The following is a 16,487-nucleotide window of genomic DNA, read 5'->3' on the forward strand; positions in this document are numbered from 1 at the left end:
ATATCATAAATTGCTTTGAGGCTTTTTAGCATAAAGCATTATGTAAGTAATCAATTAGAGCAATCAAATCAGAATGACAATATTTCCTATGAAGCACAATTGAACTTGAATAATTGTAATTATTTGCAGATTATGTGTAACACATTTATTTGAAAGTCTGTATAGTCTTTCCAGTTTATATGTATATAGTCTTACACACACACACACACACACACACACACACTTTAAATCAAATCCAACATGAATTGGAGATTTATCAGAATTACTACATCAATAGTCTAAAGTTCTGTGAAAGCTATAAAGTCCAAGTTTCCTTTGTTTCTTTGGTTATATATGTTTGCATTTAAATATTTTCTGGTGTTCAATTGTCAAAACCTGTGAGAAAGAGATATGGATAGCACTGTGACAGTGGTGATGCTTATTTCATTAAGATACCATGATCAACAGCAATGCTGTAATTCACAGTGGTGGTTTCATATATCCTTTTGTGTAAGTGAATGATAGGTTGAAGATTTTGCTATAAAGCTGTCAGACAGCAAGTTTTCCAATAAAAGTATTTTTATTACTATATTGCTCTGGATTGAGACACAGCCTAAAATGTTTTGCAGTGTACTTGAGCCAAAGCTCTTTTTAGCTAGTAATATATTGCTAGGTCTATTTGGATGAAAACTACAGTTTTATGTAAAAAGTTGTTAAAGTAGGTATGGGATGTGGCCCAGCTAGCGATCACCTGCTAGTTCACATAAGCATAAACATAATTAACCAAATATACACTAACACTGGATGGGATTCAACTAAATTTTACTCACAGCAGGTCTAATGAAATTAATGGACCCAACTAAATCATGTTCATTAATTTCAATGGATCTAATCAAAGTAAACCTTTGTTGAATACCACCCAATGAACTCCATAAATATGGAGCAATAAGAGAAAAGGCACAAAGATGTAAAACAAAATAATTTGTACATATTTAACACGCAACAAAGATTCAGAAGAACGCAAAGACTCAAAAGGTCTGAAAAATAGAAAAATCAATTGGTGTTAGAGAATGGATATATTTAAAGCAAATAATCTAGTTTTAAAGGCACTGCAGAACCGAAAAGGTTAACAAATGCAAATAAATCTAGACTAGAAAATCATAGCACAGGAGCCCCCCTCCCTGCCCACTTATGTGTGACTGACTCGCCTGCAACTGCGTATGTATGTAGTGCTGCGACATAATTAAATTCAAACCCAGAAATGGCGGGAGAAAGCTGGAGAACCCTCGTGCTTCATGAGGAGTCCCTCCCCGGAGCCTGAAGAGGACGACAATGAGGGCGGAGGAAGCCCCAAAGAGATCAGAGGTGCAGTGTGGCTTTGTTTATGCTGCTCAGCCTCCTCAACTAACAGCTGGTGTGTTCTGTAACACAGCAGCCAGTTTCCTGTATGTCCTCCAGCCTCCTGCTGGCCTCAGAGCTTCATTTCTAGTTGTGGATATTTTTGGATACAGTATTTTTGGTATGAATTGAAGAGAGACACAGAGGGTGTTTAAGGGGTGTTTAGAGGGTGAGCCCCACTTTACACAATTTCACATATGTGCAGGGGTCTTATGGGAAACCATAACTGAGAGAAATTACACAGCCTATGCTTTTCGCAAATATGTGCAATGGTCTAGCTAAACAGACCTTATCAAAAAGAGTAGAAGATCATATCAGTTTGCTAAGATTTATTTTGTACATTAGAACTTTGTGACTGAGATCAACCACTCTCATATAGGGAATGCAGTTCTGATGAATAATGTGTATTTATTTAATTTGTTTTCCATGTTTAATAAATAGTTCTAGTGACAACCTTTGCAACATATTAAGAAAAATAACCCACAAATCTAAATTATAGCATCATTTAGATAAATGTAGTAGCCCTTTCCTTTAAAAATGTCACACTCACATGGTTATCATATGATTTCATTATGCTTCTCAAGTAGACTGATTACTCTTGTGAGTGCTGATTTGAAATCAATGCATGGCAAAGAATAATAGCTAACTCCAGAAGAACTTTCATCAGCTAAGGCCTCCAACAATCACATACTTGGAGAATATTTCATTAAATCTGAGTGGCAGAAAGTTACAGCAGTATGGATTTTCAATTCTAAATAAAATGCAGCCATTAAATTCTTTTGAAAACACACCCTTTTTGATGATAGTATATTAACTACAAGAAAATCAACAAAACAGCATAACTTAATTTCTATTTAATATGCTCTTTTAAATAAGTTGCATAATTTTCAGTGCTGTAATAGCACCAACGCATAGAACTAAGAACTTAGTTGAGAGACTCACAGATGTGTGAGAAGTTTCCTAGTCTTAAAAAAGAAAGAAAGAAAATGCAGCGAAGGTGGAGCTGTGTATATGACTGAACAGAGGCCAATGACTTCTCCTATGTTAGTTTGTTCATCAAAATGCTCCACCCACAAACCTCCTTTCTGTCTTCTGGTTAAAAAAAATATGGGGAACTTCTTACTTCATGGACAGTAAAGCTGTTGGGAGTGATTTTGGTCAGAAAAGCAGCCCAAGGGGAAAGGAATCAAAGCAGCTTCCAGAACTATTGAATGACAAGAAGTGAATTCTTATGAATCTCTCAGCAGCTAGCAGCTAGCAGCTGTAGTCTGGAATCAAGCTGTGTTGACTTCAAACTACAGGTGCAGCATGCTCAGTCATATTAATACAGATAGCAGAAGCCAGCACCGATTACCTATTCAGAGAGCCATATATAATTATAGATTTGGAAGGGATCCCAAGTGTCATTTAGTCAAACCCCCTGCAATGCAGAATCCTGCCCACAGCCATCCCTGGGTGGGCTTAAACCACCAACCTTCTTTAAGGTTAACAACTTGATGTAGTTATGGCAAGGATAAGAAAAGTTTGGCATGTGGAAGAGTATTCAGTAATACTAGAATGCATAATTGCAATGTATTTTATTAAACATGGGTATAGGGAGTCACAGACACATATGATATATAAACATCCAGAGTTAGGCAGCTTTTGCCCCCAAAATCCTCTCCTGGGGTAAGAGGAGTTTCAGGAGATACCTGGACTGTGGTATGGGGCCCTTGCTGAAATTTAGGTAAAATGACTTGCGTGAGTGGATGTCTGCTTGCACAAGCTGCCTTTGTCTGATTTTCTCCTCTCACTGTAAAGGTAAAGGGACCCCTGACCATTAAGTCCAGTCATGAACGACTCTGGGGTTGCGGTGCTCATCTCGGTTTACTGGCCGAGGGAGCCAGCGTTTGTTCGCAGACAGCTTCCGGGTCATGTGGCCAGCATGTCTAAGCCGCTTCTGGTGAACCAGAGCAGCACACGAAAACGCTGTTTGCCTTCCCACTGGAGCGGTACCTATTTATCTACTTGCACTTTGATGTGCTTTCGAACGGCTAGGTTGGCAGGAGCAGGGACTGAACAACGGGAGCTCACCCCGTTGCGGGGATTTGAACCACCGTCCTTCTGATCAGCAAGCCTAGGTCTTTTCTGAGGATCCACTAATTCCCAGAAGAGGGTTTTCAGGGGTAACGAGTACTGCAGTACAGAAGAAAGGTCAGGAAAGCCCTGTTGTGTGAATGGTCTTAAGCTCACTTTAATTTTTTGGATACAGCCTAGTATTCTTACAGACGTAAAATAATAGGCATAGAAAATCCACTACTTACTTCGATCAGTAATGACTGTTCGAGCCTCTTGATTGCTAGTTTTATTTTTCAAATTCTGTGCTGCTGTTATTAACTCTTCCAGCTGAGGGCGCCTTTGTTCCAAGTCCTGTAGTGTTGCCTAAAAGCATAAATATGTATTTATATATATGCCATGTTTATATTCAAAACATATGCATAAAAGCACAAATAAATATTTATAGTTACACCATGTTTATATACATCTGCATAACCAGTTTCCTAGAACTAATGGACCACAACAGTGTCATTGACGGTAGTCACTTCTGTGCGTTTTGGTGGCAAACCAATTCAACCACTAGCAAAACTCAAATCCATGTTGAAATGTGTACTGAATTCTCATTTAAACAAAAAGGCTGCATACTGTCTTTAAGCAGAGGCTTGACAACCATATGTCAGGAGTGCTCTGATGGTGTTTCCTGCTTGGCAGGGGGTTGGACTCGATGGCCCTTGTGGTCTCTTCCAATTCTATGATTCTATGAATCTTGCTTGAAAGAAGGTGAACAGGTCAATCTTTCAGATATGTATTTATATATTTCGGTTGAATGGATAGATTATTTGCCATCCTGCCATCACTGCTGTCAAAATGAACTTGTATTGGCCTTATGATCTACCCCTGTTGCCTGCAGGCAGTGAGGCTTGGCTGATGAACATTTACTGGGGCCTACGAGATTGCAGATGTGAATGGATTGGCAGCAAGCCAGCTGGGAGGGGGTGGGCTCATGTAGCAGAAAAAGGCATTGGGTTGGATCCTTAGTCTAAAGCTGGGGGGTGGGGGTGCCGCACCCCCCAAATCCAGGATAAAACTCAGGTGCCCTAGGAAGGCCAGCATGACCCGAAAGCTGTACGCCGGCTCCCTCGGCCAATAAAGCGAGATGAGCGCTGCAACCCCAGAGTCGGTCACGACTGGACCTAATGGTCAGGGGTCCCTTTACCTTTACCCCAGGAAGGAGACTAAGGTAGGCAATAGAACATTCCTGAATGGTGTCCTGGTGGTATTTCCGCATTAGATCTGTGTCAATGTGAGGAATCCTTTCACCAGGATCAACACTAATGGAGTTATCAGGCTAGCTGATTCAGTATACATAGGCAATGCCTATGCCAAATCTAATTTATATTTGTAATCAACAAAAGTTGTGGCTATTTCAATCCCAGGCAGGGTGTCATGTCTCTCTTACAGTATACCAATCCCCTCCCCCAGTAACCACCGGCTTGCAGTGGTGTGGCCGAGAATACCCATATATAAATAGAATAGATAATTACAACATATACGTGTGTGTATGTCCTGACTTATTGAGCAAAATGTTCTGGGATTAAGCCAATTCCACAGAACAAGGAAGGATACACAATAGCCCAGTACCAAGTACCTTAGCAAAATGGCCAATCACTTGAAACCAAAACTTTGGTGAGCACTAAGCTTAGCAGCAAACCAATCAGTTCTTAAATGAGAATGTGATGAAAAACAGCTGGGCACAATGCACAATAAAAATTAGCCATGATGATGGCCAAATTCAGTCAGGTTAGAGCTGTCGAATTCTGTGTAAAGGTTCGTTCACAATGGATTCCTTCTCTATTGCTCTTAAGAATTAGAAGAGAAAGATAAGCTGATTGGTTTTATGGACTCATTACTAAGGTATCAGGGGCATTGCTTTCTCCCCTTAACATAGATGCTATGGTGTTCAAATATTGATTTCTTTACAACTATAGAGTATACTAGAAATAGTAGAGTTATCATCATTGTCTATTCAAACACTGTTAGAGTAGAAGTTGTACCCAATCTTTAAAATTCATTTTGAAGGAATATCTTTCCTTTCCTTCCTTCTTTCTTTCGTCCTGGTCACTGTCACTTTCATAACCTTTGCATTCAAGTAAACTAGTTTTCCCAAATGCCAGGTGAAATGATATGAACCAACAGCAAACATTTTTTTAAAATGTAAAACTAATGCCACTGACTTTTAAGGCATTTTCCATATTTGTGGTTAGTGACTGTTCAAGGGAAATCTAATTTTCAGGTTCCTAACTTTTATAGATTCTTTACACAAAAGTGTGGTTGAGATATGGAACAAATTGCTGAAGTCAGCAACTGAATGTGAATAATGTGAATCAGCTAAGGAAAAAAGAATGTGAATAATTCCAAAAATAACTGGACTTGTAGATATGGAATACTGGACTTATCTGAATTGCCTTTAGTTATCTGTTGAAATAAAAGACTAAGTGGTTGTGGGCCAATGCAATCTACAAAGTTGTTCTGCAAGCCGACATATAAGCAAAGGATAAACTAGAATTCTATAATGCAGCACAGTTACTTCAGTTAGTCTTCAATTTTCTGTATTCATTTATTTTTTAAAAAATGTATCATCTACAGAAGCCAAAGGTGAGAGGAGCAGCCAACTCCTTGTTTCCCACAGGAGGCTCCCTTTCTTTTCCAATGAGGTCCCATCTGATTCAGGCTCTAGGAGCTGACAGGTCCTGACAAAATCTCATTTTACCACTGATGCCATCAGATAAAAACAACATATATCTGTTATTTTGAGAGTAAACTGATGAAGACTGTCTTCCACCCCACTTGCTACTCATCACAGCTGTCTTCAGCATATGGTACACAAGCGGGGACGTCTTTTCCATCATCCCATACCCTACCAGACCTGTAGATCTGCATCTTTCCAAAGTTTAGTCACTTAGACACCACCAAGAGTGAGAGGGCAGGCTCCAGCAGTTCATGAGGCTACTGACTCCCACTTCTACGGTATAAGTTATTAATAGTGGTCCATTAGTGTTATCTTACATAACAAATATCTAATTTAAAGGTGATTGAAGAAAGTACTAAACTGTATTCCAATATAAAATAAAAACTGATTGGAATAATAACTAATTGAAAATTGTTTAAAGTTGCATCAGTGTACAGAATTTTTCAGCAAGGAAGTAGAGGTTATTAGTATTGTGATATGCTGGCTGATTATGTAAAGCTGGTACATTATATGTATGCATTTGTAAAGACTACAATTAAATCTTTAGATTACATCTAAACAATATAAGGAAATGTAGATATACCACACCTACTACATTGCACCTGCATAACAAAAAAATGCATGGTTAAATTGTTAACTGGATTGTTTGTTTTTGTTTTATTTGCACTGAGCAAAATGTGTTTGAGAGGAAAGAAACTTCATTTACATATGCAAATTATTTCAGAATTAAATTACAAAATACAGTATTTTACTGATTTCAAGCCATTAAGTTTCTTTTTCATAAGAAACATTTTTTTTTAGTCAGCACAAAGTTCCATTTCATTAGATACAATTCTCCCTCCAGGAAATCATTATAAATAGAAACTATATCCTTTAACAAAATTGGAAAAAATGGAGCAATTAGTTATCCAGCAGCAGTACTAAACGAATATGGCTCTGTAAAACAAAAATAGTAACAGGAAACACTTTTCCTCTCTAAGCTTCAGTTAATTCTTACAAGGAAAAAAAATACTGATTTACAGCTGTATCCACATAACAGCATCTTCAGGCCCTATAAGCTATCTATCTGAAATATCATCTTTCATATTACATAATTCCGAAGCAGCCAAGTTTACTGTCTTCCCATAAAAAGTGGGCACTTGGATGCCATGCGAGGAAGCAGACTTATTATTCTAATATGACAACCAGGCTGCCTGTAGGTGGTTTTGATGGGGATGTGCATCCAAAGCGTCACTTCAGAGAACAGTTCATTTTTGGAACTCAAATGGGGGTTGATGCTGTGGAACGATGAGATTCTATTAAGCAGAAAGAACCTTGTGGGTGCTTTTACAATGGTAAGTAGATCATGATATTACCTCTGTCTCAGATAGATTGAGAAAGCCCTCTGCTTCTGTGCAAATGTATGTGACAGGCTGCAGAATCAAGAGGCCACCGTGTCACATGTTATCACCTCATGGACACTGGCTGGCTGCTGGACTTCTAGATGTGCTGGAGAACTCTGAACCTTATGTAACGAGAAGTTACATGCTTAGTGAAAACTAAACAGACTGACCGTTAAATGACCTATCTTCTGTCTTGATATTGATGACTGCAGAGAGAAAGAACTGTGCAGTTCCTTGATACATAGCATGGCAGCTCCCTGTGTCTTGGTTCAGAGCTTTTGAACTGAAGACATGGCGACGGTAGGGCAAAGAAGTTGCCTTTTCCAGCTGCCTTACAGACTGCATGGCCCATGCTGCTCCCACAACATTTATTGGTTGTGGATTGTACCTTCCTAGAGGTACGGTATTATTTTTATTATTTATTAAATAACAGCTACAAAAGAGAGGGCCTTTTCTATGATGGCACACCCACTCTGGAATGTGCTGACATGATGATCATATTGTGCAGCATGTTGAAATATTTTTTTATTTGCCCAGGTGTTTTAAGTAGTCATGCACTATAGTTTTAAAGTTTTACTGCTGCCTCTTATTTTGCTAATTTATCATGAATGTTAATGCTTTATTGCTTTATTTGTTTTGTTGTATTTGGCATGACAGATTTATTCATGCCCATTTAACACTGCCTGGAATCTGTTTGGATGAATTGTGCCGTACACATATTTTTTAAATAAATGGGCAGAAATGTGCAACCAGTTTGGAATAAAATCTTTGGCATATGTGGTCTGCAGTTATTAGATATGAACTGCTTCCACCACAACCCATGGCGGTTAATTTCAGAAATTGTCTACCTTTCCACAAAAATACTCCTTAAATGGGCTAGTAAAGTTTTCAAATCCTACACAAACAATATATAAAAACAGCAATGGCAAAACTGTCAGCAGATTCACCAATCTTATTATAGCAATTTTGAATAAACGTAAGAGCCCTGCTGGATCAAACCAAAGTTCAGCATCCTGCTCTCATAGTGGATAAGATGCTTATGGAAGCCAGAATGCAGCACATGATCTCCACAGCATGATCTTCCTACTCAGGTACCACAGTGACTAGTATTCAGAGGTATACCAATCCTAATACTGGAGGTAATACACAGTCACTAGTAGCCATTCATAGCCCTATCCTCCATGACAGTGTTTTTACCTAGCAACAGAGATAAAGCAAGGAAGTGGCTTTGCATATCTGGAATTCCAGCACACAGAACTTACTCTCTCTATCAATATTACTTACAAGAAAAACAGAATGCAGAGCAAGGCATCTCCCCTTGATCTGAGGGAGATAATACACAGGATAGCGCAATCCCAATGTATGCAGGACATGCTTTTATCTGGGTATAAAAGCAATGGAGATGCACCATAAGAGTGAGATAACTTATCCAAATGCCAATAAAATTGTTACAGGGGCAGTTTAATAGGAAGAACAAATGAGAGGTTTTTCAGTGTAAATTTAAAAGCATGAGGCTTTAGGAAAGCAACTTGACGGAGGACTCAAACTGAAAACTGTTTCCTAAATGCCTAATGAAGAATGAACTCACTTGAAAAATATCAGAGAGTGGATAGGCAGGTAAAGAACTGTGTGATTTTTGTGATGGCAACAATATGGCACTATAATGTATCCCTGGTTGGAGATAATTGGAGAAATTTTATATTTCCTGTTAAAAAAAAAAAGAATATTCCACAAAGTCCACATGAGGAAATAGTTAAGGATTTGCAGAAACAGGAGCTATGGAATTACAAAAATTATTTGCACTTGCAAATATTTAATCTGGAGCATCTAAAGATGCTGACGTTAATTACAGGAAATATTGTGGATAAATCATTGAAATACATCTATGTTTTCTAGCAAGCCAGATTCTCCCCAATCCAGTGTACTCCATTAAAGTGAGCCTGATCTCTTTTATATAATTATATAGTTCTAAAAAGGTTACTAGGAATCTATTTATTCCACCCCTCCTTACATACTGATGAACCTTATCTCTTTAAGCATTATATGTGATTGTCAGTAGCATCAGACTGATTAATCTCAGAAGTCACCTTCAGCACTATCTAGTCAAACACAAACACAGAGCAGAAGGAGACTAGAAAGGAAAAGGGTAATGTTCACACTATTTGTGAGCATATGGTAAAATGTCAACTAATGGGGTCAGGTTGACAGCAGCTTACCCGTTGGAAATCAGATGTCATGATAGATTCTGCTAGCTGAGAGAAGATATTAAGAAAATAAGAAGATAAAAATGACACTTCCGACGGATAATAAAACAATTAAGGGTGAATCAGTCCATGGATAGGGAGCTTGAACTAATAAATTTAAACAAATTCATGGGGAGGGGGGGTTGATGTCAAAGCCTAATAAAAGTTAAAGTATCATTAATGTTTAAAAATATGAGTGTTATACATAGTCGTGATACTTTGATCATAACAGTTTACCAAACACACCTACAAACATTGCTGGTTATACTTTAAGGAATACATTCCATAAAGGTTTTTATACACTTTACTGTAAGCTACTCAAATAGTGTAGCATATATTGAGGGGAAGCATGTACACGTCTTGTTTACTTGTATGCATTTTTAATTTCCAAGGTTGCACAAACATACCATTGCTAACATTATAAACTACAAAATGTAACAATTTGCACAGAAGAAAACACTTAACTTTACAAAGGGAGTTAAATTTTTCATTAAAGTTGTGGGAAATACACATATCATCTCTCTGTCTCTCTTGACTTCTTCTGTGTCCATATATCCCATGCTCTATTAGCTCTGTACCACTGTGGGAAATGTTAGCACATAATATCATTTCACTCTTGATTGAATCTACTTGAAGGAGTGATTTCCCCTCATATGCTTATGTATCATTTTTCATGTCAGTTCTCCTGCAAATGAACCCCAGGTATTGTTTTGAGACATATATCCGATTAACAAGTGGAAATTGAGATAAACCCATTCTCTTGGGTTTTAACAGAACCTAATTTTGCTTCTAATTCTTATTAATTAAAATAATATTGCCATAGTATTTATGTTGCTTCTAGTGTTTTGGCAGATTTAAAAAAAACCAAAAGCATAAAGAAGCCACTATTGTGCTTTAAACCTCACTTACTGGCTGCCACAGCACTGTGCTGCCAATATGCACAGCATCATGTTCATCAGCCTGTAACTGGCACAAATGTTGCGCCTTGAGGCCCCCAATCACTTCCCCAAAATAACTGCACACTGACACATAATTTTGGTTTAAGTTAATGGGCAAAATTTAGGCCACAACTTTATTATTTACAGTAGTATTGGCATTGGCAACAGACTATAACTGACTCCTGCCTCTCTGGCTGGTAGTCTGAAGGGTAAACACCAAATGAGGGAGCAACATTGATGAAGATCAACCAAAGCTCACCCTGCGCTTCCTGTGGTCCTGGCATGGCCCTAGAACCTCAAGCAGACTTCGGACGAGATCCAGGACCCCCAGATTCCTTTACCGGAATACCCTATTCCTGGAGGGGCAGGTGATGGCCGTACCTCCCCTCCCACACATTTCAATAAGCCAATGCCTAACCGCCAAACCTTACAAAGTTGTGACAAGTGCTAGGGGCATAGGCGAAAACCAAGTGGCTACTGCCAATTTGCCAAATGGAAAAATTCCTACCTGGTCCCCATTCCAAAACAGGTGACCAACCAATGTCCAAAGCAAGGCCAAAGCAGCACAACCTACACATAGGGACGGGAGGATGGGTGTTCGGCAGCATGAAGCAAGTGCCCCAATTACACTGCGCTGCTGCTTTTATAGCCCCCAACGATTGTTCAGCTTGCCACGATTGGCCCAAAAGGCCTGGCACGATCAAGGGGGGCCAATGGAGAGGGCTGTAACACGCCCAGGAACACTAACCTGGGGGGGGTGTCTCAGGGTCCCGCGCGCAACCAGGACCCTCCCTAAAGAGGATCCCATTTCTTGCACTACATGTATAAGCTTTACTCACTGAAAAATCTTGCTCAGAAAAAAAAAAACAATTCAAGCAAAGCTAGTAAGAAAGGAATGGCTGCAAGAACAGATAAAAATCCAACAGAACTCATGGTCAGGGAAATAGACCGACAAAGGGATTGCTTCCTTGGCTAATTATTTAAATTGTGGGCACAGAGTCTCAGGGGTGCTGCAGGGAGCACCACAACTGTGAGGTAAAATGGAAGGCAAGAGGTGAGCGTTTTGGCATCATGCAAGGCGATGCTGAAATCTGAGACCCTAAGGTCCACCACTGTCCTCTATCTACAGCATGGAGTCTACACTGCACTGGCTCTCTAATGAAGCCAGCGTCACATTTCAAGGACTTTGTCTTTCAATATCAGAAAAGCTTGGAGTCTAACTATGCCACAGCACTGAACTTTAAAGGGACACTCCTGTAAGGTAAGCGGTATCGCAACCAGGCCTCAGTCACACCAGTGATCAGGCAGCTAGCTGTGAAGCCGGCCAACCAGTGGTGATTGGCCAATGTCAGTGGCTAACATGTGGATGTTCCCCGGGAAGTGGGCCCAACTTGCCAATGAGTGCTGCTTGGGCACGCTCCCAGGGGGATAAATTGCCACCCACCTTGACTCTCCTCTTCAACCACCTTGTTTCGCCAGATCCCCCTCCCTCTATATTGGTTTTTGCTTACACTATGACCTCGATATGGACATGGTTGGCAGCTGAATTCGGGGCTGGGCAGGAATTTTTTCCGCTTGGCCATTTTGGTTTTCGCCTACCTCATAGAAACCATCACAACTTTGTGTCTTCATCTTGGCTGGAGGGGAGGTTGCAGCCTCTGCCTGCCCCTCCTTGGGTAAGGGTACCCTATTAAAGGGATCCAGGAGAAGTTACTTCTGTCTGATGTCCAGGTGGAGGCACTCCTTAAACAGGGAGGGACACCTTGGGGTTACCCCTGTTTGATGTAGGTCATAGCCACCCCACCTCCCCACCCCCATTGGGTTTACTTTTAGATGCACTCCCATCAGGCGGGCTGGAGTGGTATAATGTGGCTCTACCCAAACCATTCACATCTGTAACCAATATAAGTTGAGACTCCAAATACTATATGTTGTTGTCTTGTCTGGTTATTTTCTTCCTGGAAACTGCAGGGTCATGGGGTCTTGGCATGCAATAGTTTAATCCCTGCATACTAACCAAAATATGAATCCAGCATAGAAGTAAGACTGAACTCAAAACCCCACCCACCTGTTCTTTTCCTTATCTTTAGCATAAGAGCAACCTTGATAAATGGTAACATAAGCTGCTATCATCATGATCATAATGAATCATAAATGTGCTTTATAAGCACATTTTAAAAAACCTAATTACAACAAACACAATAAATAAAAACCTTTAAAAATGTATATAAATAAAAGACAGGTCTAGCAGACTCTGCCCCACCAAAAGAGGTCACTATAGGGGGTTACATGAACTATGTTGGGGAATGGTGGTGCGGACAGCAAAGGTGGGGAATGGAATTTTTTTTAGAGTAACAAAAAGTAAATAAAAATTAGTTAAAATATATTTAAGACAGTAGTATGGGGGGGATCAGAACAAAATGGTTATTTCTTTGGCCTTATCCATAAGGCAGCAATTATAATTTTGATTGGGGAAAATGTTTAGGAGGCTAGTAACTTCATCAGTGCTGTTGCCAGTACTACCATTTAGCATTACATAGAAGGTACTAGCATTATTTGTCTCTTGTAATTAGGGGGGAATCAGAAAAGGTGCTAGGCTGATTTTGAAAGGTATAAAAGGGAATTGTAAGCTCTCAGCAATTATTCTGAGATATGGTCCTTTATGTTTTACACTTATTGCACCTAGTGCATTTTTATATGGAATGGGAACAGGCGTGAAGCAGCAAACTAGATCAAAGGGCATTTCTGATTATGTTTCTGACAGATTTTTAAAGTGATTTTATAGAAGCTGACATCAGAGAAAAGCTTAGCATCCATGCTTCACAAAACTGGATTATTTATACCTTTGTTATAAGGCAATCTTTTGTGGTGAGAAAAGGGTAAATTTTAAACAATTTTCTCTTCTGTTCTCTCCTGAGTAAAGAAACAGTTCATCTATGTTTTCACCTTGGGGGTTCTCCTAGGTTTATTATCTGTTCCTAGTTGGGGATTTAGAAATAATCTTGCCTCAGAAAACAGATAACAAAGATCCAATTTTCTCCTATTTAGACAGATTTTAAATAAATTTCTGCAAGCAATATATTATTTCAAAATCCCAAGCCTTTGGTCTGCATAAATGTAAGCTGATGGTGCCATGTACATACTTTTATTGTAAATATTGAATTATATATAAATAAAATATTTCAGCGTGGTAAAATAAATGGGAAAACCTAAGTAAGCATTCTTTGTTAAAAGATGAAAAGGGAAAGCAAAATCTGGATTTGAATTCTGTCATCTACAGATGAAAGATGGAAAAGACACCCTAAACATAATGAGCATACAGTGGTGCCTCGCAAGACGAAATTAATTCGTTCCGCGAGTCTTTTCGTCTTGCGATGTTTTTCGTCTTGCGGAGCACGGTCAGTCGCAACTGCACCTCTTCAAGAGGTTTTTTTTAAAAAGGAAACAAACTCGCAAGACGTTTTCGTCTTGCGAAGCAAGCCCATAGGGAAAATCATCTTGCAAAGCAACTCAAAAAACGAAAAACTCTTTCGTCTTGCGAGTTTTTCGTCTTCCGAGGCATTCGTCTTGCGAGGTACCACTGTACTTAAGACCTTTTCGAACAAGGTGTAAGCAGCTCATCTTTATGAAGTTCTCATGTAAGCAGCTCATCTTTATGAAGTTCTCACAGAAGTCCCTTATCAACGACAGATCCATATGCCACACATAGGGCACTTTGATAAAAGACGTAGAATCAATTAGGAAAGAAATCATTCTCCCATGCTCCTAAATTCTGTTTACCGCTTTTCAGTTGCATCACGGCACCATCCAACTGCCTCCCTGCCAGGTCCTCAGCCATCGGGAGATGCAACAGTCTCTCCCGCCGGCCAGGGAACAGTTGGATTGGTCCGGTTGCCAAATTAGCCAATGGCAACCAGATCGGGGGATGAGCACATTCTGGACGCAGGCCTGACCAGGTCTCTCAGGACTTCACTCAGGTCCACCACCAGAATATAAAAGGAATTCCCAATCTAGTATTCTGGTTTCCTTTGGATCTCCCTCCCACCCTTCCTTCAGCTAGGCTTCCTTCAGCTATCCATCACAGAAGTAGGGCTGCTTTCCTGACCTTACTATGGATTGAGATTAGTCACCCCATTGTCCTTCAGGTTCATTGGCTGACATTGGGGTTTTTGCCTAGCCCATAGCAATCGGAACAACTCCGGTGGGGAAAACGTTGGGTAACAGCCTTAGTCATGGTTGGAGGAAGGTTGTATGCCTTGCCTGCCCCTCCAAGGATTGTACCCCATTAAAGACTTCTTGCTTCTACTGAACTACTGCTCCTTACTCACCCAACCACCTTTCCACCATGCCTGCTGGAATCTGGCTAGACTTGACTTTGTTTCAATCCAACTCAGAGGAAGCTCTGAGTTGGATGAAGTTCACACATGACCCAAATTTGTTTCTGAAGCTACTGTAGGAAGCTTCAACCTGAGTCTCTTTCATGAAACAGCTCTCCTCAATCTGCTATTCCCCTGAGAGGAAAGGTTCTATTGGCAACAATGGTAGCTTCCCAGCTGGAGCTAAGAGTTGCTCATGGAGGTGATTTTAATCAGGGATGTCATGTTAAGGGGAAATGTTAAAAGTCTCTTTCTGCTTTTTTAAAAATAATACTCCATGTAAAACAGCTTACTCTTCTAAAACTGCTTTATCAAAAAAAAAAAGTTAATTCATACTTTCCCATTGCAGTAATCTTGTTTTCCTGGAATCATGTCTTTTTCCTGAGAATATGTTTCTCCTGTAACCCCCTGAAACATCTTAGAAAATGAACAAGCATTTAATTTGGTCCTTATAGTTTTGATTTGCATTCTATGATTACAATTGGACTACAATTTTCTGCTTTGCACATTACATGGGAAAATAAGCTATTCAATTACTTTTTTATAATTATGGAACAGAAAGAAAACTAAGAAATGCATATGCTACAGAGATAGCATATGTTCTGCAAGCAAGCAAGAACACAATAAAACTTTTTTACTTTGTTAGATTATTAAGAATATAGCAATCCACCCACAAATTTTATTGTTTCTGATGAACAGTTTATTTCCAATTCAACAAAGCAAATTGTTCAAAACAAAATCTGCAGAAACCATTTTTTTTGTGGCGGTGGAGAGTGTTGTTATGGTTCTGACATGGTGAGGTATGTTAAACTTTTTGCTCTGCAGAAAAATGCAGAAGACCAGAAGTCCTTTATCTGAATGTCCCAAGGGCATAATTGTGCAATGATGCCTGCTCCTCAAGTACCTTGAGAATTTTTAGTTTTGTTTGATCTCTTAGTTCCTAGGGCTTATAAGTTCTAGAAGTACATCCAATCTAACTCTTCTGTTGCTAAGAACAAATGTTTTCAAACACATAATAAATATAGCTACTTTAGATTTACATATATGAAGGGTGAGACTTAAAACCACATGCTGACAACAAAAACAACTCCCCCCCCAAATTCTCTACACTTGTCTGCATGTAATAGAAAAAAGCACTTTAGCAGTGCACATCTCAGTTGGCAACCTACTCATAATAATTATTTCAAAGAATATCAGTTCTCTAAATGGAGGCTAAGGTAATGCTACATTCACTTGCAATACAGTATTAAGCCATTTGTGTGTAAACAAGCTTGCATAATGGTGGCTTGAAGTTCACTGCATCCCACTCCTGCCCTCATTCCCATTGGGGATGCTGATGTAGCCTAGCCATTAATGTTGTACCTTGCAGGAAATAGTACTCCACA

The 16,487-nt window shown here is 39.5% G+C and overlaps 1 protein-coding gene across 20 annotated transcripts in view; it reads right to left on the bottom strand.

Annotated features, from left to right (window-relative positions):
- Positions 1-16,487, bottom strand: part of DMD (dystrophin) — a 953,416-nt gene that overhangs the window by 259,696 nt on the left and 677,233 nt on the right. For all 20 annotated transcript variants that reach the window (XM_083612216.1, XM_083612211.1, XM_083612219.1 and 17 more), the window contains one exon: positions 3,681-3,798. In XM_083612216.1, coding sequence (XP_083468342.1) covers positions 3,681-3,798 — 118 coding nt within the window. The remainder of the gene's footprint in view (positions 1-3,680; positions 3,799-16,487) is intronic.

This window comes from Podarcis filfolensis (genome assembly GCF_964270895.1).
Source record: "Podarcis filfolensis genome assembly, chromosome: 4".
In the NCBI taxonomy this organism is placed as follows: domain Eukaryota; kingdom Metazoa; phylum Chordata; class Lepidosauria; order Squamata; family Lacertidae; genus Podarcis; species Podarcis filfolensis.